General features: G+C 36.1%; 2 protein-coding genes across 2 annotated transcripts in view; one reads left to right on the forward strand and one right to left on the reverse strand.

Moving 5' to 3' along the window:
- Positions 1-1,847: 1,847 nt before the first annotated feature.
- Positions 1,848-16,168, reverse strand: dus4l.L (dihydrouridine synthase 4-like L homeolog; the record flags this gene model as incomplete). Its single annotated transcript, NM_001095803.1, is given in 7 exon segments — positions 1,848-2,547; positions 4,793-5,019; positions 5,789-5,911; positions 9,405-9,522; positions 12,406-12,527; positions 14,087-14,212; positions 15,974-16,168. Coding segments are annotated over 6 exon segments (927 nt in total). The 3' UTR covers positions 1,848-2,296.
- Positions 16,169-16,220: 52 nt separating this feature from the next.
- The window catches only part of cog5.L (component of oligomeric golgi complex 5 L homeolog), a 129,546-nt gene continuing 124,194 nt past the window's right edge, over positions 16,221-21,572 (forward strand). Inside the window, exons 1-3 of the mRNA XM_018252643.2 lie at positions 16,221-16,371; positions 18,938-19,077; positions 19,865-19,922. Coding sequence (XP_018108132.1) covers positions 16,221-16,371; positions 18,938-19,077; positions 19,865-19,922 — 349 coding nt within the window. The remainder of the gene's footprint in view (positions 16,372-18,937; positions 19,078-19,864; positions 19,923-21,572) is intronic.

The raw sequence follows: 21,572 nt of genomic DNA on the forward strand, positions 1-21,572 counted from the left end.
CGTACACAATATTTGCAATTTGCAGAAATCTGGGCTTGCTTGAACTCCATTTTTATGGAGTCATCAAAACCACCTCTCCCACAAAGCAGTGGGAAGTTCCAGCTACCAAACCAGCTAGCTGTTTCTGTGGTGTGTGGATTCATTTTCTATTTCCCTGATAACTGTTCTTAGAAGCAATTACTAAGGAAATGTTTACACAATAGAAAGTTTTCTTTGTGCACTTTTAAATTACATATACCCTTCTTTCAGGTGTAAGGGTCACTTGACAAGTACAAACATTATGTCATCAGTAAATAACGTGTTAAAGTACCTATATTTACTCCTTTTATGTCTTAGTTATTCAGTCTTTCTAGTTGCATTGACATGTTAACATGTTGAAAACAGACAACAGTCCAACAAGTTCAGCCCTTCCAAATAATCCCCAGGACATATGTTTATATATATACGCCTGTCCTTTTTACTCTTTTTCTGTGATTTATGGACTTTTCCCCTGATGAAGACCACTTATGTGGTCGAAACGGGTTGGGCCACTATTGGGCCAAAGCTAATGTGTGTTTTTTTGATGAAATACATTTTTGCCTTTTTATAACTGGGTGTGCAAAATATTTGGGCGGTCTCCATGGGATGAGCACCCCACAATTAACATAGGGTGTGCGCCTTCTAAATTGTATCTTTTCAAAATATAATTGGAATCAACAAAAAGTTGCAGGTAAAAACTACACGGTTAGACTGTGATATTTTGCCATCTGTGATTGCATCCAACTTGCCACCCGAATTTAGTCCTCGTGCGCCGATCCTCCGAAAAACTCCTGTGGATGTTAGCCCTAACATAATATCCAGAACACAACTTCCTCATTAGCAGCTCTCTAGCCTCATAGTTAGCTAGCAACTTGAAGCAGGTCCCACATAGGACATACCTGTTCAAGCGACTGATTAGTTATGGATTGTTAACAGGTTAGAAAGATACAAAGAGGAAGTGGTGTTCAGACAATATAATAATCTAGCCCCATGCCAAATTTCAAAATTAAATATAAAAAAAATCTTGTTTGCTCTTTTAAAAACTGATTTCAGTGCAGAATTCTGCTGGAGCAGCATTATTAACTGATGAATTTTGAAAAAAACATGTTTTCCCTCAACAGTATCCCTTTAACAGTGGGACTGGGGGTACACTTAAATTTCTCTTTAAGTTTGTATTGCAGTTAGGGTAACAAATCTAGGTATTATAAGTAACCTCAACATTTTAAAAATAACCTACATAAATATATAAATAAATATAAAAGTGGAAATGAGCCTACAAAATTATTTGAAAGAAAATGTTCCTTCTTTTTCCAATGCTAGTAGGGTCCAGATCTGCAAGGGGTGCAATTTAAAATTTGGTAATCTTGAGAAATATGCTGGTTTTATTTTCCATTTTCTCATATAAAGCTCTTTAACCATCACTAGTTGACAGTCTTGTGTGTTTTATGAAATTTCTTAGCAGCAAAGAAATGCTAACAATTAATTACTGTTTAAGTCAATGGGAGAGGTGCAGGGATCAATTTGGAGATGTTTGCAGCCTTCCTGACATTCAAGTTTTTTTTCGGAGAACACCAATCAAATTTGATTCAAGTTTTCGGGTCATTTAAATACATCTGAGTATTAAAAATTTGATTTCATTAAATTTCAACTAGTTGAATTTCAAATTTATGGAAATTTATTGGAGTTTTAAAAAACACATGAATTCGAAATTCGACTCTTGATAAATATGCCTCCCCACGTTAATTTAAGGTGAAAAACTCCTTTAAAATGTTATACATTAGAAAAACAAAACAGCTGTCAATGGGAAATAAAGGGAGAAGACGAAAAAATATTTCAAAACATAATTTTATAAAAACAATAAAAAAATCTGTAATACAAATAGGGGTATAATTTTACATAAAAGCCACTGCAACATGGCAGCACTTAAAAGAGAAAAAAAACACTATTTTTGTTAGAAGAATAACTTGTCTCTGTTTTATCTTGCATTAAATTTAGAATTGCTAATACAATTATATGAATTATACTAGTAAAAGGTACGAGTCTTACGCTATACACAATGGAGAAGTTTTATTAAATACATAGCTAGGGAATGTAGAAGAATTCCCAATCGTCTATTTTGTGATTTAATATACGTCGCCTCAGAATCCTTTTTACCTGGATAAAAGAAAGCCCTATCTTTTAAAGTGGCATGCATTACTACTTGTAAAAAATATATTGTATAACAATAAATTAGCATTAATATTTTGTTGCACTTGTTCAGAAAACCCTGCACCAATTTCTATTGTATTTCGTAATGGTCTCTTAAATAATCTAAAACTGCAGATGTGCTAGATAAGATATTAAAAATTCTTTTCTCTTGTTTTGATGTTATCCTTTCCATCATATACATCAAATGATGATGTAAACAAGTAAAAGGGGTTCCATGTTCCAGTGCAATGTCAACCCAGTCTTGTATACATGCCAGTGGAGTTTCTTCATACCCTGCAAACATGGCAGGATTAGCGAGAAGCCCCCTGGCAGCCATAACACCTAAGAGAGGAAGGAAGCAAAAGAAAAACCGTAAACTATCATATCAAGTAGAAATTCACAATGCTTTCAATCTGATGTGGCTGCATCTAAACATATTAGTGCAGTGCAAGATTCTGTCTACTAAAAGTAGATGGATTAAGCATGTAATATATTGTCTTCACGTGGTTCATGTTTAAGTTTACTTTTGGTATATTATAGAATGGTTAATTATATTATAATTGGTCAATTGGTCTTAATTCTTTATTTTTTTTATATATTTTTTTGAGTTATTTGCCCTTTTCTTCTGCCTTGTTCGAGCTTTCAAATGGGGGTCACTGACCCTATCTAAAAATCAAATGCACTGTAAGGCTGCATTTTTATAATTATTGCTACTTTCTACTCAGGCCCTCTCCTATTAATATTCTAGTCTCTTCTTCAAATTAGTGCATGGTTGCTGAGGAATATTGGACCCTAGCAACCATATTGCTATAATGGCAAACTGGAGAAATGCTGAATAAAAAGCCAAATAACTAAAAAAAACACAATAATAAAAAATGAAAACCAATTGCAAATTGTCTCAGAATATCTCTACATCATACTAAAAGTTAATTTAAAGGTGAAGAACCCCATTAATTCAATACCTTCTATTTACACAATATAACAGTAAACCTAGGACTAGTGTGTAATAATCTGTCATACATAAGGTACCATGAGTATCTTGTAAATTATATTATAAATAGTACTTTGTGCTCTCATCCGTTATAATTGGTGGTTAGTAAAGTAATTTGTGTCACATCGCCACTAAATGTATATTTTCATAAATAATAGACTTTCTGATGTAAAATACGATATCAGAAGTTCCATGACCTGTATAAAAGCACTTGTGACTTTTACATGGTGATAGAACTACTCTGTAGTTTCGAAACACCCTTATATTTTATTCTATATTGTTCTTTGAACATTTTTGCACAAATTTGTGGGTTCAAAATACTGTCAATTTAAGAAATTAATAACATCTGTCGTCAGCAAGCTCTAGGCAATTGTTTTACTTTTCTCAAAATGAAAGCCTAGACTTTCAGCAGATAATTAATGATGGGCGAATTTCTCCAGTTTCGCTGAAAAATTTGCGAATTTCCAGCGAAATCCGCGAAACGCGTCCAAATATTTTTGATGCCGGGGACAATTCTGCCGCCAGTGACAATTCCGACGCTGGCGACAATTCTGATGCCCATTAAAGTCAATGGGCTCCTAGAATTGTCACCGGTGTCAAAAATATTTGGACGCCGGCGAATTTTTGCGGCAATTTCGCTAATTTATTCTCCAGAGGCAAAACACGGAAATTCACCGCAAATTTGCACCTGGCGAATAAATTCGCCCATCACTACAGATAACGCCTGTCATGTTACCCCCAAGGTCAACACATTTGAAAGTAGTAAGAAACCTTAATTTTCTGTGTGATAATTAGAATTTTATTAAAAACATTATAATTTTATTGTAAAGGGGTTGTTCAAACAGTCATTTTCAGATTGTTCACCAGAAATAAAGACTTTTTTCATTTGCTTTCCATTATTTATTTTTGACTGTTTTAGCAAAATTGTGTAAAGTTTAATGTTCCTGACTCTGGGGTTTCATCCTGGAAATTTAGTAATTCAGGTGCAGATTCTGAACTGTTACAATTTGCTACATAAGTTGATACTTTTCTCAGCAGTATCTGTAAAATATTAGCAACTATTGTATCAATTATAAAAATGAAAAAGTAATCATTTAGTCAGTATACATATTACAGATAAAGAAACCCCCAAATAATAAAAATAAATTATATATAGAAATATAAATAAAAAAATTACATTTAATTTTTTGCATGTTCTCCTGATGAAGACCCCATTTATCTGTAATATCTGTGCTGAATAGTTATTTTTCTGGAGTGCCCTATTGCCTTTTTGATAGCAAGACTCTAAGGGGCATATTTATCAAGGGCAATTTCTGTCACTTTCTGTGCATGCACAGTTATTTCTCCAACCGTGCATGTGCCGATACGCAGATCTCTCCTGAAGATTACTAAAGAGAACAAGATGGCGCCAGTGCACAGAATCCGCACCGAGGGGTAAGTAAAGAGGTAGGGACATTTACCCGGGGTAACACCAAGGCTGGTGGGGGAGCAGGGAGGGGGGTCTGTCTAGGGTAGGGGTTTTTATAATTAAGGGTTTCATTCTCCTTTAAAATCGATGTCTTTAGAATTTTTTAATGCAGTACAAACATGGCTTACCATCTGCCCCTGTTATTTGATGAATATTCTCCGCTTCTTTTAAACTTTTAATATCCCCATTGGCAACAATAGGTATAGACAAGCTTTCTTTAATATTTTTTATTGCATTGTAGTGCACTGGCTGATGTCTTTCATCATGAGTTCTCCCATGTACTGTAATCCAAGATACACCAGCCGCTTCAGCCTTTCGGCAGAGGTCAACTGTTCTGGAGATGTCTGCATGGATCCTGGCAAAAAATTGCAAACAACAACCTTGGGTAAACTGAAATGATATTACATGTCACATGATTTGATATTTCCTTGAACCAGGTCACAAACCAGTACATCAGGCAAATCCTACAGTGATTCTAGGAACAAAACTTGTAACCTCTGATATTGAGGCTAAAATTAGCCTCCTTAGTTCAAAAGCAAACAAAGCCTTTTAATAAGAATTTGAACTTACTTTTTTTTTTCCGCCATTAGTCAGTCATTTTGTGCAGGTTATTGTACCCTGGGAGCTTTAGTCATCTCTATACATGGATGTATTCATAGTAGTGATATCTTTCATAGCAGTTGCTCTGACTAGTATATTCAAAGTATTATTTATACATTTCAAAAAAGTCATCTTAGTTTTGCCTTTATTTTATCACCCATAATAAATAATTGTGCTGTTTAGGGTGGGCATTAATTCAGAAAAAAAATATTCTGCAAATTTGTATTTGAATTCAATGGATTAAAAAGAAACATTGTTGAATCAAAAGCGAAATTTTGATTCACAAATTTGGCACAGGCATGAAAATATATAAAGCTTAATTGACAGAATAACATATGCCACTAATAACAAATAAAAAAAAATCGTCTTACAGTAGTCCCAAAACTGTGGGTTTAACTTGAAGGCAAACTTAGGTGGCCTTTAAGATGAACATTTATTTGCTGTTCTAGATGAGTTAATGACACATATGAAGTTACAGCATAAAAAAGCAAGCCACAAACAAAAAAAATTATGTATTAAATTACCTGATCTTGATTGATATCGTAAACTCTGAACTGCCAACTTGGTTGCGAACTTGTCTCACCATATCACTAACCAACTCTGGGTTATTTATTAAGCAAGCACCATATCCTTCAGCCATTGCCCACCTGTTTAACAAATGAAAACACAATTTTTTAAATGTGTACGATTGTCTCAGCTCAAAATAACTAAAGGGCATAATAAATCTCCCACCCCCTACTGTGTAGCCCAAACTAAAGACAGATACCTATAAAAAAGACAAAGGGTACACCTGGGTTGACCTAATACATCAATTACAGTGGCAAAAGACCCTACAACTGTTGCAAGCCTAGAAGAGAAAAAGGGTCCCGTGGTAGCAGAAAAAGTAGCTTTGCTACTGGCAATAATGTAAATCGCTGGTAGAAAAACCATACGCATTGCTACAGTTTCCCTACGTTTCTTTGTGAGGAAGCCCCGCAGTAGAGGAGATTTATCAAAGGTGACTGATCTCCATGCATGCCAATGCCCTTTAATGTAATTTAATTTTGTGTGTGCAAAAAAAACATCACAAATTGGGGCCATATTCCTGTGGGTTTCAGCAACTTCTAGTTTACACAGCCAGCTATTACGTTCTAGGTTTACCTAGTTTAATAAGGACTTGAGAAAACATTTTTTATTTATATCTATTGAGTGGATGGGCTGATAATATGGTGCAAGAACTACATGTACAAAAGGTCAACAGGATTTATAATGTTGAAAGGGATTATATGATCAAAATAGATATTTTTAAAGGCATTCAGCAATGTAAGTATTTTCTACAGAGGAATTTTTCAAAAGAGGTCAGTCTGAAGTTTAATTTGCATTACGGTAAGTAACCTTACAGTATAAGCAGTATAGACATACAGAGCTAGAGAAATGTATGCCTAAGTGCTCACCACTAATTCTTAAAACCATTAGGCGGGGGTGCAATGAGGCGGAGACCAAAAAATACATATAGACAAATGGGTTGCACTCAACCCATTATCAATATATTTAAGACAGAGACATTTTGTGCATACTGCTACTGAAAAATGCCTTACCCTTTAAACAAAACAGGGATTGTTTTTCCATATATAGCAATATATTTAAGCTGGACAACTACGTCAAAGTCATCCCATATCTGGCCAGTCCTACGCTCAATTTTCATCTGATTCATTAAGAATTCTATTGCTTCATTATACATTTTACTAAGGGACTAAGTTTTACCTGCAACTTACTAGCTGCTTTCAAAGTAAAACTCCCAAACTTGGCTGCCCTTTTATTAGCCACCAGTGGGATCACCTGACTATTGTAGGAAAGGGTGGGAGCTACAACATGGAGCTGGTCACTGCTCCTGTAAATTAGTGGTGAGTACAACTATTTGTCTATATGTATTTTGTGGTCACAGCCCCATTGCACCCCTGCCTAATGGTTTTAAAAATTAGTGGTGAGCACAACTTCCCCTTGTTTCATATATATATATATATATATATATATATATATATATATATATATATATATATATATATATATATATATATATATATATATATATATATATATATATATATATATATATAGTGAAGTTTGGGGGGATCACAGCGGGATTGTTAGCATAAATGCAGGCCACTCCAAGGTGAAAAGAAAAACAGTCCGTTTATTTTGAAAACAAAGAGCTTCCAGCAGCAGTCAAAATGTAACAGAAAGAAAACAGCTTCATTCAGCAACACAAAGTCCAGCAATAAACAAAATAGCTTACTTCAGCGTTTTTAAGTTTCCAGTACCCCCAAGGTACTATCCAGCCTTGGTCTGTGGGGAAAACACCAGGAAAATATCCACCTGGCTATCAGGCCCCACAGGTCTCTGAAAATACAGCCATTCCAACCCAACAGCCCAGCCCTCCTGTGCAGCTCCTTCTCTCACACCTTGCACACCTGCTGCTGATTCCCTTAAACACCCCTTGGCTGTCCAGCCCACCTTCTGGCTGCTTAACCCTCTGGTGTTTCTTAAAGGGAACATTCTTAAATGGATGGCTCAGAACCTAAAAACCGGGGATACATATCTGCCATCCACTATAAATCCCGTCCGGCTTGTACAATATATATATATATATATATATATATATATATATATATATATATATATATATATATATATATATATATATATATATATATATATATATATATATATATATATATATATAATCAAAGAGGTAAATAAACCGCACTGCCAGGACTTCCATAAGATGTGAAAAAGCAAAAATTATTTTATTTTCAACGTTTCGGCTCCCAACTTAAGCCGTCTTCAGGAGGTCCTCCTGACCTCCTGAAGACGGCTTAAGTTGGGAGCCGAAACGTTGAAAATAAAATAATTTTGCTTTTTCACATCTTATGGAAGTCCTGGCAGTGCGGTTTATTTACCTCTTTGATTATTTATAATTTAACCAGCACCTAGGCAGTGACGATCACTTGGGAGTGCTCCAGATTGTGACTTTGGATATATATATATATATATATATATATATATATATATATATATATGGATATATATATATGGATATATATATGGATATATATATATATGGATATATATATATATACTGTATTACTAAGAAAGTTAATTCATAAAGTCAGATTATGATTATCAACCTAGAGAAAGGGAGCGTTACAGATTTTGTTTAGCAGAGAAACTGTTGCATTTTTTCATTAATTCCTCCCTCATATTGTAAATTGTACTAGAAGAACTACCATAGCAAGCACATATCTTAAACTAAGCTGATTAACAAATATTCATTAAGAAATATTTAAATGACTTTATACAGTAACTAAATGTATACTTAATATACTTGAAATGATGTGCATTCTTTACAGGGAAGAACCTTGCAGGTTTAGTTGTAACATATCACTGCTACAGTAAAAGTGAAGATCAAAGTTTAGTGTTCCCACTACGGTTGTTTATTGGGGCCAATCGCCGTCTTTGATGGTTTTACGAATTGCTTCTGCAAAGGTTTACTAATCATACTTATTTTTACACATGACTGGAGGCCATAACTCTCAAGAGGCCACCAAATCCCTCATGACATACAGAACTTTGGGGTGGGGGTGGTTTTTATCATTTTGGAGGGTCACAAAAACTCTAGCATAATAAGTAGGCTACTACTGTTTAAGATTAATATTAACAAGACACCGTCTCTAGAATAATATTTTATATGTTTTGTCTCACAAGCAGTACAAGCACTTTTTTGTTGCCATAAAAATCTATGGAGAGGCAGCCTTGAGTGTTTTGCCACCCAACCCCAAACTGGAAAACACAAGGTGGCAAAACACTTTTGTGCCAGAGAACTTAATGATTGCTTGTCTTCACACAAAGGTAATGCAAGGCATAACTACATTATAGTAAAAATAGAGACAAGCATGCAGAACAAATACCTGTCTCACTAAATGCTATGGATAGTTTAAATACATATTAAAGAGGAAAAAAAAGTTGAGTTCTTTTTAATAAAAAAAGAAAAAAACAGCAATAAGTTTTGTTTATAAACTTTATACCTGTTAAACAATGCTGCTAAGCTGATTTTTATGGATTGCAGGCCTGGCCCCAATGACAGCTGAGAGTTAAGTTTACCTCTGAGGACAGCCACAGTTGAGGTCTATTCCACTGGCAAATGGAGAGACAAGGCTTGCAGCATCTGCTAATACCTGGGCTTCTTTAGCAGCAAACTGAACTATAAGTGGACAATCACCTACAAAAATGAATACATGATTTTAGCAAAATATTTCCCATTCATATCTCAATTTAAACATTTCAAAACAGCATGCCTTAAAGTGGTTTACAGTAATACAACAATGTAAATAATGAGAATAATAAAAGTACCCTGAGATTGGGTTAACCATTATGTCTAACCTACTAATAGCTGTCTGCCTCTGTAGTTCTCATAACATGAAGATTAGACTATCATAAATTCTCTTTTTTTCCTTTTATTTTGAGTTTTATTAGAAAAAAATCCATACACATAACAAAGGTGAAAGAGCAGTAACATGTTTAATGGATTCATAGATTAGTTTAGATTGCAAAATCAATGGGCAGGGCCGCCTTTCACTCGTCTTTATTTTTAGCACTTAACATTAAATGCATTTGTATTTTATTGTATTATATTATTTAATTAATCCTAGTGAAACATACAGTAATTTGATCACCATACCTTACGTTTGCTAAAAATAATTTAAACATTAAAAATAGAACAGTTTGCCACCAAAATTGATTCATGCAGCTTAGTTTGGATAAAGTACAAGTTACTGTTTTATTATTACAGGAAGAAAAATTTTTTTTCTTTAATTAAAGGGAGATGGCCTTTCTGCAGTTCAGATCTTTCTGGAAAGCTGGTTTCCGCATAAGGGATGCTATAGCTGAATGGGTATGGATCGGTTATCTGGAAACCTGTTATCCAGAAAGCTCATAATTATGGAAAGGCCATCTCCCATAGACTCCATTTTATACAACTATTATATAGAAAAACAAAATAATTTTCTTTTTCTCTATAATGATAAAACAGTATCTTGTACTTGACCCAAATTAAGATATAATTAATCCTTATTGGAAGCAAAACAATCCTATTTGGTTTATTTAGGGGCAGATTTATTAAGGTTTGAATAGTGAATTCATTTTTTAAAATTGTATTTTTGGTAAAAACTCACAAATTCAAATTGGGAATAATCCAAACTCAATTTGAATTTGAAATTCGAAATTAATCAAACCTTTACCCTGGAAACAATTCAGATTTGACTATTAGCCACCTAAAACCTGCCAAGTTCATGTAGAAGTCAATGGGAGAGTTCCAGTGACCCATTTAAAGATGTTAATAGCCTTCCTGACATTCAAGTTTTTTTTTTTTTAACTTCTCTCTTTTTTATTTTCAATAATGTATACATATCAAGACATCGGATACAGTTGTACAGTAAAGTCATTATATTGTTCTTTTACAGGTTTCATTGATGCATACGTTACAGTTGCATTGAAGTGTTTTCAAAGATTTATCTTGAAACTAATGTAGTAAAAGAGAGAGAAATAAACAAATTGTACAATAAAGAGTTAATAAATCAATAAACTTTCTCAAAAAAAAAATAAAGTAATAATAGACTTGTCCTCATTATTTAAGTTCTAGCAAAGTTAAGGGGCAAGATATTCTATAAGAAAAAACACTGCTAGATTCAAGTTTTTTTTACAGAGAAAAAACTTGATTTGAGTTTAGTCTAATTAGATTCGAATTCAATCGGAGTTTTCGAGTCAGTAATATTAGTTTGAGTTTTAGACGTTCAAATTTTTTCTTAAATAATTTCCCATTTGAATTTCGAGTATATTCAAATTTATTAAGAGTAAAAATAGATTAAAAAAATAAACATGAATTCGAAATTCGACATTTGTTAAATGGGCCTTCCAATGTTTACATGATTTTTTAGTGTGAAGATCCAAATTATGGAATGATCCATTACCTGGAAACAGGGTCGGACTGGGCCAGCACCAGGAAAAAACCCAGTGGGCCCCAGGCTCCTGTGGGCCCTGCCTGGTCCAGACTCGCTCCCTAGATTAAGCTTCCTGCCGCGACCTCCCTTTTTCGGCAAAAAATAAAATACAAATCGTGGACACATGTACAGTGCTGTGGGGGACAGCTCACGGGGAACCCTGCAGCAGTAGCCCCAGTAGGCCCGGCCCCCCATCCGACCCTGCCTGGAAAACCCCAGGTCCCGAGCATTCTGGATAACAAAGAGTGTTAGGGAGTCAAAATAGGCCCTGCCATTTCAACTGCACAGAGGCCCAAACAGCCCCTCGACAGCCCAATAAATAGTGAAAGTCTATGGCACCTTACAGCATTTGCCAAAACCCACAGATTAACCGTCCAAACCTGCTGTACTACCATTTACATTTGATATGAATAGGAAAGACCTCGAATAGAAACACAATAGCAAATAAGAATTACAATACTAAAATGTTTTCAAGTTGCCTGGTTGTTGAAGGGTAAATATTGAACCCCCCCACCCCCACACACAATTTCTAGATTATATTAAAAGTTAATTAGAACATATACCTCCCATCTACAAAGGAGGGCAACAAATGTGGTTCATGCTCTAGAAGGTCCAAAACCCTAATATATACTACTTACAAGAGAGAAAAGAAAACAAATAAGTTGACAGTATATTCAGATGCAGAAAATTAACAGAGTTCAGGAATTTTCTTGCAGCAGAACAGAGCTAGAACTAAATGACACAAAATAAACTGAAAAGGCCAAATGGAAATGTTTCTTTACAAAAGTGAGAAAAATATAAAGAATAACCAGTGATTATGTGTAGGGACTAACCTCCCTAAAGAATTTAACACAAAGCATGGGATCAATACAAACAACTTTACAGAATTAAACTTAAACTAGTTTAAATATATAAATATCATCATATTAAATTTTACTCGACTTGTGACATTTTTTTACTACTTTTGGCTCTCAGTTTTATAGCCTTATAGGTTTTTATGAGGCAAAGTTCTGTGCAACACAGCAGTGTGTAAAATTTTATCTCTAAAACGTTTTGTAAATATGGTCCTTTCTTTGACAGTCTATAGAAGAATAACTGTGTCTTACCTTGATTTGTTGTAAATTCGCTGTCTCTTGCTTTCACAGATTTGACAAAATCAGCAGCAATGATCATTGGAGTATAACATAAATCGCAGTCATACTTTCTCACCAGTGTCCTGAAGGCCAGCCTTTAAAAGTTAATAAGATTGAGAACAAAATAAAGTAGTAGGGAATAAACCAATAGTTACTTGAAATAAATGAGAACATGCATTGTAAGCTCTATTCAGACACAGGTATAATTCAACAAAATGAGTCACTGACTAAATACATTTACCGTATCCTATTTAGACCAAAAAAATGTTTTTACTTTTTCTATGTAAATTTCTATGTATTTCAGGTTAAATGGGTGGTAAAACTTTTTTTATAGCTTTAAATTATTTGTTTTCCTGCTCTGCCTCTTTTCAGCTGTCAGATGGGGGTTACTGACTACAATTTTATTTTTACTTTTTATTAGTTCTCTCTCTAATCAGGCCTTCTCCTGTTGATCTTCAAGTTTTCATTTACATCACTGCCTGCTTGCTACAGTAAACTGGACACCAGCAACCAGGTAACTGCTGAAATCCCAAACTGGAGAGCTGTTGAACAAAATGGTAAATAATTCAAAAACTAAAAAATGAAGACCAGAGGGATGAGCAAAATGTACATAGGGGCAAGGGTGAGGTTACCCAGTGTGCACAAATTCAACTATGCTCTAAAGAAACACTAGCATCAACCTCAGGCAATGGTGCTGAACAAAGACAGTACATTACAATTACCAAGTGTTTCTTTTATTTTTTTTCCTCCTCCTGCAGCTTTTTATGGGCTTGCTGACAGCTGAGAAGTGTACTAAGCTACACCAGTTCCAGGAAACTGCAGTCAGCAACAGAAAGTAGGCGAGGCTATTGCAATACGTTCCGGCATTCCAAAATAAAACACCGTGACAGGCTGCACAACTAAGCATTGCATTGTCAGACATTGTCCCTATAACAGTGGGCTCTGTCCAGCAAAGCAGATATTTGATTCAGCTTATCTATGGGAACGAGCATGCGTCAATGGGCAAATGTTCAGTGCAGTGTCCACATGTCTATACCACTTGCTCATAGTATGGCAGAATGCTTCCAGCTGTAGTGGATCTTATGCACAAAACACAGCATGCCTTGGTCTTACTGCTCTGCTTGAAGAGCATTTAGGGCAGCAGTAGCCACCTAATTATTTCCAAGTTCAGCAGGTGCCTGTTAAGGGTCAAGAGAGAGGATATTTATTTCTCTGTTGGCAGGCATTTGCTGGGATGCAATGAAAAGTGTGTTATTGGTGCCAAACAGACAAATGTTTTGTACGCCTACTCTGCCCACTATCCTGCTATCCACCACACATTCAGTGAACACTCAGTCCTCATATTTACAGTAAGGCACATTGTTCCATACATTAACATTGCATTGTGTCCAGCTGAAATAATGTAGGTGTTATGTATGTAAATGTACCAGCCTATGTATCTTTATAAGTCCTTTAATTATTGAAATAATAATATTCAAACTAAGCATATGGGGTGTATAGGGTGCATTAATCCCAACAGTTTTTGCAATATTCTGTCAAATCCATAAGTGCCTGGACAAGCAGAAACCAAATCCTTAAATATCATTTACATTTCATGCACTGGACAACTGAAGCTGAAAACGTATTAGGAAGAGCAAGGATAATCATTACTTACTTTGAATATCGAACCATAGGAGCAGATATCCGAACTAAGTTATCAGAACGAAATAAATCCATTGCATTTTGTGTTAAATATTTCATTATAACTGGTTGATGATCCATAAAATCAGATTAAAAAAATCTGCAGAAGAAAACAAAATAATTAGGTCTATTGAAATTTCACCTCATGTATTAATCTAAAATGAGGGGACGGGCTAGAGTCCCACACAAATAAAAAGTTGTGCGCTGTGTGTTTGGGAAATTACAACGTGTACCCGAAGTGTTGACCCATTTCTTGGTCCCTGAGGTAAACCCCAGCCCACACACCACTACTCTGTACACTTCTATATCAACTTTGCCTACCAACACAGAGTATACACAGGGTCAGCTTTACATAGCAAGTGCCCCTAGGCCCAATGTCGTTCATCACTCATCCCCACCCGTTTATTAATTCAAATTTTTATCATCAGGACCAGAGCAATGGGGATTGGTGTACAGGATTTTTTTAACACCATTGTATCTCCTGCACATCCCAGTGTTTCTGAACCAATGTGGGTGTGGTTGGGCAGCATGCCGCTCCCCTAAAATCCTGCCGCCCTAGGCCCGGGCCTTGGTGGCCTCTCCACAAATCCGAGCCTGATTATACAGTAAAGCTGCAGCTAAATTAGACATCCTAACTTTAAACAAAGCAGTCTTCTGAAATAGTACAAATTTCTCCAGCAGTTTACAGTCACTAGAACATGTCACTTCCACCATGCAGTTGACAGTGCTGGCCATGCAGCGGTCGGATACTGTTCATATTCCGCAGTGCAAGACAACCCTGATTTCTTAACATGCATCCCACAGTTTCATATAGTCTTTTATAATACACAAAAGCCATGAATATCTTGTAAATGATATCCTTATAAACAGTGAGTAGTGATGTCATCAGTTATAAACGGTGAGTAGTGATGTAATTTCTGTCACATGACTCACTAAAATTTGTGTATTATAATTAATAAAGTACCCCCAGTTGTAAAATATGAGGATATTAGAAGTTACCTCGGAGTTCCATGACCTGTATAAAAACACTCGGCCTTCGGCCTCGTGTTTTTATATGGTCATGCAACTCCTCGGTAACTTATAATATCCTTATATTTTACAAGATGGGGTACTTTATTCACTATATAATGTCCCACTCTCCTGCTGTCCAGCCCAGAAATCTGTGTTATGTCACTAGCACTAGGGAGCCTGATTTTTGCAGAGCTTGGGCTGGCAGTGGTTCTGTTATGAATGCTTGGGGCCAGGCTGCCATGAAATGCTCATGTCATGATATGTGGGGGTTATAGTGTATCTTTGATAAAATGCTGGTGTACTCCATTCTTTACACTTGATGCTGCCATTGCATTCCAATCATATAAAAAGTGTTTTTGGTTAATTGGGCATGGCCACATTTTTTGCCAGTGTTGTGTATGCGAATTCATTGTGCCCATCTTTAATTTTTTTTAAATGTTGAGAGATATAAAATGAAACCTTCCAAGGACTGCCTGGGTTTGCTTTATATCAATGCCATGGCACAGAACGCTTTTACTGCTTCTCCCAGACAGAAATGAAACAAAAGCCAGTTTCTTTGGAACTCTCACTGCAAAATGGCAAATTGACATTCTGCACTTTTCAGAGGAATGGCACTCAATTGTTCACAGTGAAAATGCAAACCTCATCAGCATCCTGTAACATTACATTTGTTCAGGGGCAACAATTCTTTTGGTTGCAATGAGAAATTAACCGGTGGTGGGTGTTAACAAATGGGCACCTCCAATGAGTCCATGTAGTGCCCTCCACTGTCAGCGGCAAATACACCTAGAAAATGAAAATCATACAAATAAAAAAATGTTTAACTAGAGCTGCCATATTTATGTCATACCATAAAATTGTGACCACAATCCAGAAACAAACCCGTAACAAACCCGTGTCTGCTACCCTTGTATCTTCTTAGCCTGGTTTCATCAAGGAGGCGACAGCAATCTCAAACGGAACTTCGCTTAAAGTGAAGCTTCGATTCTAACATGGTGCTGAAAGCGGACACGAATGGTTTCAACTGTGCGTCGCAGAACAGTCCATGCTGCAAAGTACAATCATAAAAAACTATAAACACCGAAATCCACGTTGCAATGCTCGTGACGCAATCCAATGTGCGACAGAAACGGCACAGAAATACTACGTCACACCGGGATGCTGGTGACTGGTTAGCAGCCAACATGGAAGTAAAGCAGAATGCAGAGTGGGGGGCTCCTGGATCTGTCAAAGAAATGCTGCGAGACGGTGAGTTCTTAAAATGCATTAGAAACCTTGTTCTCCTGCCCTATCGATACAATTCTGACTTTTTTATGTAAATCTTCGTACTTGGTGGGAGGACCTAGTTAGTTGTCACAGTATCTTGCTCTGCAGTTGTTGCTGAGTTACAATAACCCCCAGCTTTCTGCATCTGAGCATTTATTAGTTGTAGTTTAGCTGCCTAGTTAACTATATGAGGACCATTTCACCACCTGTTTCCTTTTTAAGACAGGTTACCACTAGTAGAACAGAGCACCGAACCTAAAAATACAAGAAATAATTGAAGCCTTAAGAAAAAGGGTGAGGGGATCAGCCAGACTGTCCTGGCCCAAAATATACTGCTGGATATGTCAGTCAGCCATGTTGTGCATAAACTGGTTAGCAACAGGGCAGTGCTTGGTGACACTAATAACAGTAACATGTTCCATAAAAGTCAGACAAACCCCGTCTTTTGTCAGCATTTGGCAACTTTTACTTTCTACTTTTGTAATGTTTCAGCCTACATATTAATTAACTTTTGCTTGAGGTTCAACGAATGACTACATTCTAGACAAAGCAAAACCAGTGCTCTTAATGCTGCAGCTGTTTTGTTAGCGCATCTGTCATATATATGTTAAAAGGTGTGTTTAAAGGGGTTGTTCACCTTCCAAAACCTTTTTTTCAATTCAGTTGGTTTCGGATGTTCACCAGAAATAAAGACTAGTGTAAATCTAATTTTTCACCTTTCTAAAGTGTTCTAATTTGATACATTTTGTTGATACATTTCTTATCTTTGTCAGAATCCCTGGGTTTCATTAAAGGGGAACTGCACAAAAACATAACAACATAAGCTTTTTGAAAAGTAAACATACTTTCAAGCAATATTGCAATATACATCAATTAAAAAAATATGTAGACTTTTCATGATTTTTAATGGTTTCTGACAGTCCCCTAAGCCTATCCCCCTGCTCTTCTGCTGATCTTTTTGACTACTTTGCTCAGCTGGCTGACTACTGTTACTTTGCATCAACAGCCAGCTGTCCTTAGACTGCATCCTACAAACCCCACAATTCCCTGCACATGTGATTTCAATAAGGAAAAGAACATCATAGTGCAATGCATTGTGGGTTAGGTAGTTCCTGGATGCTGTGGAGAAGTTGTTACAATTTGTAACATCAGTGTTTAGTCCCTCCTTCCCTGCCAGAATTTCAAATGCAGAAAGAGAAGAACTGTTAAACAGCTGGATTGCAGCATAGAAAATGTCACTTATTTATACTTTTTGAAGAAACAGGTAACTGTGATGGGTATATTAGGGTATTTGTGTTATGTGTGCCTCTTTATCAAATTTTGGTTTGGAAACCGAATTTCCCCTTTAAAGGCAGCTGTTAGAATTGATACAATAGTTGCTTATACTTCAGAAATGCTGCTGAGAAATATATCAACTGATTGTATCAACTAAATGTAACAAATTGTAACAGTTCAGTATCTGCTCCTGGATCACTGAGCTGCCAGACTAAAACACCAGAGACAGAGACATTAACTTAGAAACTTAGAAAAACAATAAAAAAATGGAAAGCAATTGAAAAAAGTTTTTATTTCTAAAGAAGAATCTGAAAACAACTCGACTGAAACAAGGTTGGAAGGTAAACAACTCCTTTAACCTGTAAAATGCTGGCTTAAAATTTTGTGACCCAGGAGATTTTTCTGCCAAACGTTCTGTGAGATTGAATTCATGCAACTTCTGTTTTAATATATAACCGTGCAAACTGTGTTGTTTATTAAACTGTAAGTTGTTTTCAGAAGGCCTCCGAGTGGAAAATCTGAAGTTTAAAGTAAAGTCACATTCTGTGTCCTGTTCTTCTGATTACAATCAAAACAAATCACTAATCCACAGTGAAACCCGCTGTATAAAGAGTCTGAGAGGCAGCAGCTAGCGTAATGGTGCAGTTAGTTTATACAGAGGACTTTTGAATGTACTTGGTTACATAACTACAATACAAGAAAGTGGTATTGTAATCTCCATAAGAAGCAAGGGGTGGGCAAGTGGCGAGTGAGTGTGGTTGGGCTAGCTGCATGTGGGCACCGGGCATCCTTTATATATTTTTTGGCAGAGGGGGCAGTAGTCTGTAGTTACACAGCTAAATGAATTACAGATTTTTTTTATTGTGCATTTAAATATCTGAGGTTGAATATGACTTTCATTTGCTGACTAAACCCTGTTTACCATAGGAAATAATAACAAAAAGTATTATAACTTATAAGCACAAGACCTATTCATATCACTAAGCTGAAAAAGGGGGTGTACTGCCATTTTTAATAGTATTTTAGCCTTAAAATCTATCCCTGCTAAAATTTCAGTAAAACTGCCCGTGCTAGCACTCTATATAGATTTTCCCTACCAATAATGTGAATCAACGGAGGGCACAGACTGTTGCAGGCAACATTTTCCCTGTGTGCCATTTCCATAAGAAAAATAAATATGATCTTTGTTAAAACTACCATATATAATAATGCTAAATACTTTTTTCCTGTAAAATTTGTTACAAGTAATATATAACCTTATTTTCTCTTTTAGAATGTTATACAGATTTTCTTAAAGATGAATTTGATGTTAAAATCTACACATCTCAATCCATTCATCAAGCTGTGATAGCTGAACAATTAGCAAAATTGGCTCAAGGTATCAGTCAGCTTGATAAAGAACTTCATTTGCAGGTAAATAGCAACTTTATTCTAAAATTATTTAACAAACATTTAGAACTTTGCTTGTTTGACACCACAGAGTGGCTGGTGCACCATATGGTATATGGTGCACACATATTGGTATATAACACAAAAAAGTAGGCTACAAATGCTTCACATTAATTTTGGGGTTCTGTACCAGCTCAAGGTGATCACAACCCTTTAGCAGAGAAGATCTGTGCAAGAGAAGATTCCCTAATAATTGATAGTTCCATAATCTTGTAAAGTGTTTACTGTCCTGTTGAAGAGGGATGCATTTGTATGCTGCATTTATAACATGGAGCATAATCTCTCTCTCTCTCTCTATATATATATATATATATATATATATATATATATATATATATATATATATATATATATATATATATATAAAATTTAAATACCCACATTAAGTAATATCAGCGTGTATTTGTTGTAAGTTTATATCTCTCTAGGAACGTAGCACAGCTGTTAATCATGCTGAAAATGTGACTATACCAGTTACATTTCTTGAGCAAATCCCCTCTCCCCTCCCAAACAGCAAGAACAAAACCAACTGCATATTATTTTATTCACAAATACAACCTTTTGTATATATTAAACTAGTGACTTTCTTTCCAAAACTCTTATGCATGCTATAAAATCTTTGGAGATCCATACATTTTATTGTGGCATTATTTTAGCCGTTTTCTTCTTCACATATATTGTTACTTTATACTTATTAGAACTACAGAAAAAAAACAACTTGACAGTTGATACCCTGTTTTTTCATTTGTAGGTAGTAGCAAGGCATGAAGACCTTTTAGCACAAGCAACAGGGATTGAGTCTTTAGAAGGTAAGTTGATCAATTCATAAAATGATTAAAGTGCTTAAGTGCTATAAATTAGGTGCTGTGACTTTCAATAAAATGTATCTACACACAATTGATGAATAATCTAAAAGTTCATGGTTCTTATATTAATTAAATAAGATGCTAGTGCTGTAGTTATAATTTTAAAATGAGTTCATGGTATCAAACAATTAAAAATAAAGCGTCCGCAATTCATGAATAAAAGTTAGAAATTAGAAAATAGTATAGAGGTGGAGTTGTCATCCCATATCTGGCAAGCTCTATGCTCAATTTTCATTTGATTCATTAAGAATTCTATTGCTTCATTATACATTTTACACAGGGACTACGTTTTACCTGCAACTTACTTGCTGCTTTCAAGATTAAAAATCCCAAACATGGTTGCACTTTTTATAGCTGGGAAGGGTGGGAGACCACAATGTACATATAGACAAATACCTTTGTAATAGTTTATACAGGAGCAGTGGCAAGCTCCATGTTGTAGCTCCCACCCTTCCCAGCTATAGGCTAATAAAAGGGCAACCATGTTTGGGAGTTTTAACCTTGAAAGTAGCAAGTAAGTTGCAGGTAAAACTTAGTCCCTGTGTAAAATGTTTAATGAAGCAATAGAATTCTTAATGAATCCAATGAAAATTGAGCGTAGGACTGGCCAGATATGGGGTGATTTTGACGTTGGCCAGCCTAAATATATTGCTATATATGGACAAACAATCCCTGTTTTGTTTAAAGGGTAAGGCATTTTTTAGTAGTTTTATGCACAAAATGTCTCAATGTCTTAAATATATTGATAAGAGATTAATGAACTAGGCATATGCAAACGCAGACATAATAAGAAACCACTATCAGAGCCTAGCGGCTCTTGTAAGGTAAGGGCTAGTCCACACGGGGAGATAGCGACGCGTTTGCGGTCGCGGCGACAAAGCGCCGCGACCGGCGCAGGCGACAGTTTTGTATGGGCGCCTATGTAAAAACGCCTGTGCTAACCACACGAGGCGATGCGCTTTTCAACAGTCGTCTGAAAAAGCCTGGCGAGGCATTTTCAGGCGACTGTTGAAAAGCGCATCGCCTCGTGTGGTTAGCACAGGCGTTTTTACATAGGCGCCCATACAAAACTGTCGCCTGCGCCGGTCGCGGCGACTGTCGCGGCGCTTTGTCGCCGCGACCGCAAACGCGTCGCTATCTCCCCGTGTGGAATAGCCCTAAAAGTCAGGACCAAGGAGGAAGCTGTATGCAGGAAGTCCAAAAAAGTTTGTAGTCATATCCAGGAAAAAAGGTCAGGGCGGACAACCAATAGCAAAGCCAGGAGACAAAGCATGATGGTCAGGATCCAGGAATCCATCAATAAAGAATTATAGCACAGCCAGGAACACACAGGTGTAGAATCTATATTTGAACATTGAACCCAGTTCCTTGGTGTCCTTTTATTTTGAATTTGGCACCAAACCACAACGTCCGTACTCCACGATGCTCATGACACATGGGTCCTTCCACATGGGCCCTTCCATCTTTGCTGCGGCAACAAAGAGGAGATCCATTGTGTGTTCCTCACAATCACGTGGACCATTTCCTTGTCGATGTTCGCTTCTTAGTTGCTCCATCAACTTTTCCATGTTGAAGTGGTGAAATTTGGAACGT

The sequence above is a fragment of the Xenopus laevis genome, chromosome 3L (genome assembly GCF_017654675.1).
Source record: "Xenopus laevis strain J_2021 chromosome 3L, Xenopus_laevis_v10.1, whole genome shotgun sequence".
NCBI classification, from domain to species: Eukaryota; Metazoa; Chordata; class Amphibia; order Anura; family Pipidae; genus Xenopus; species Xenopus laevis.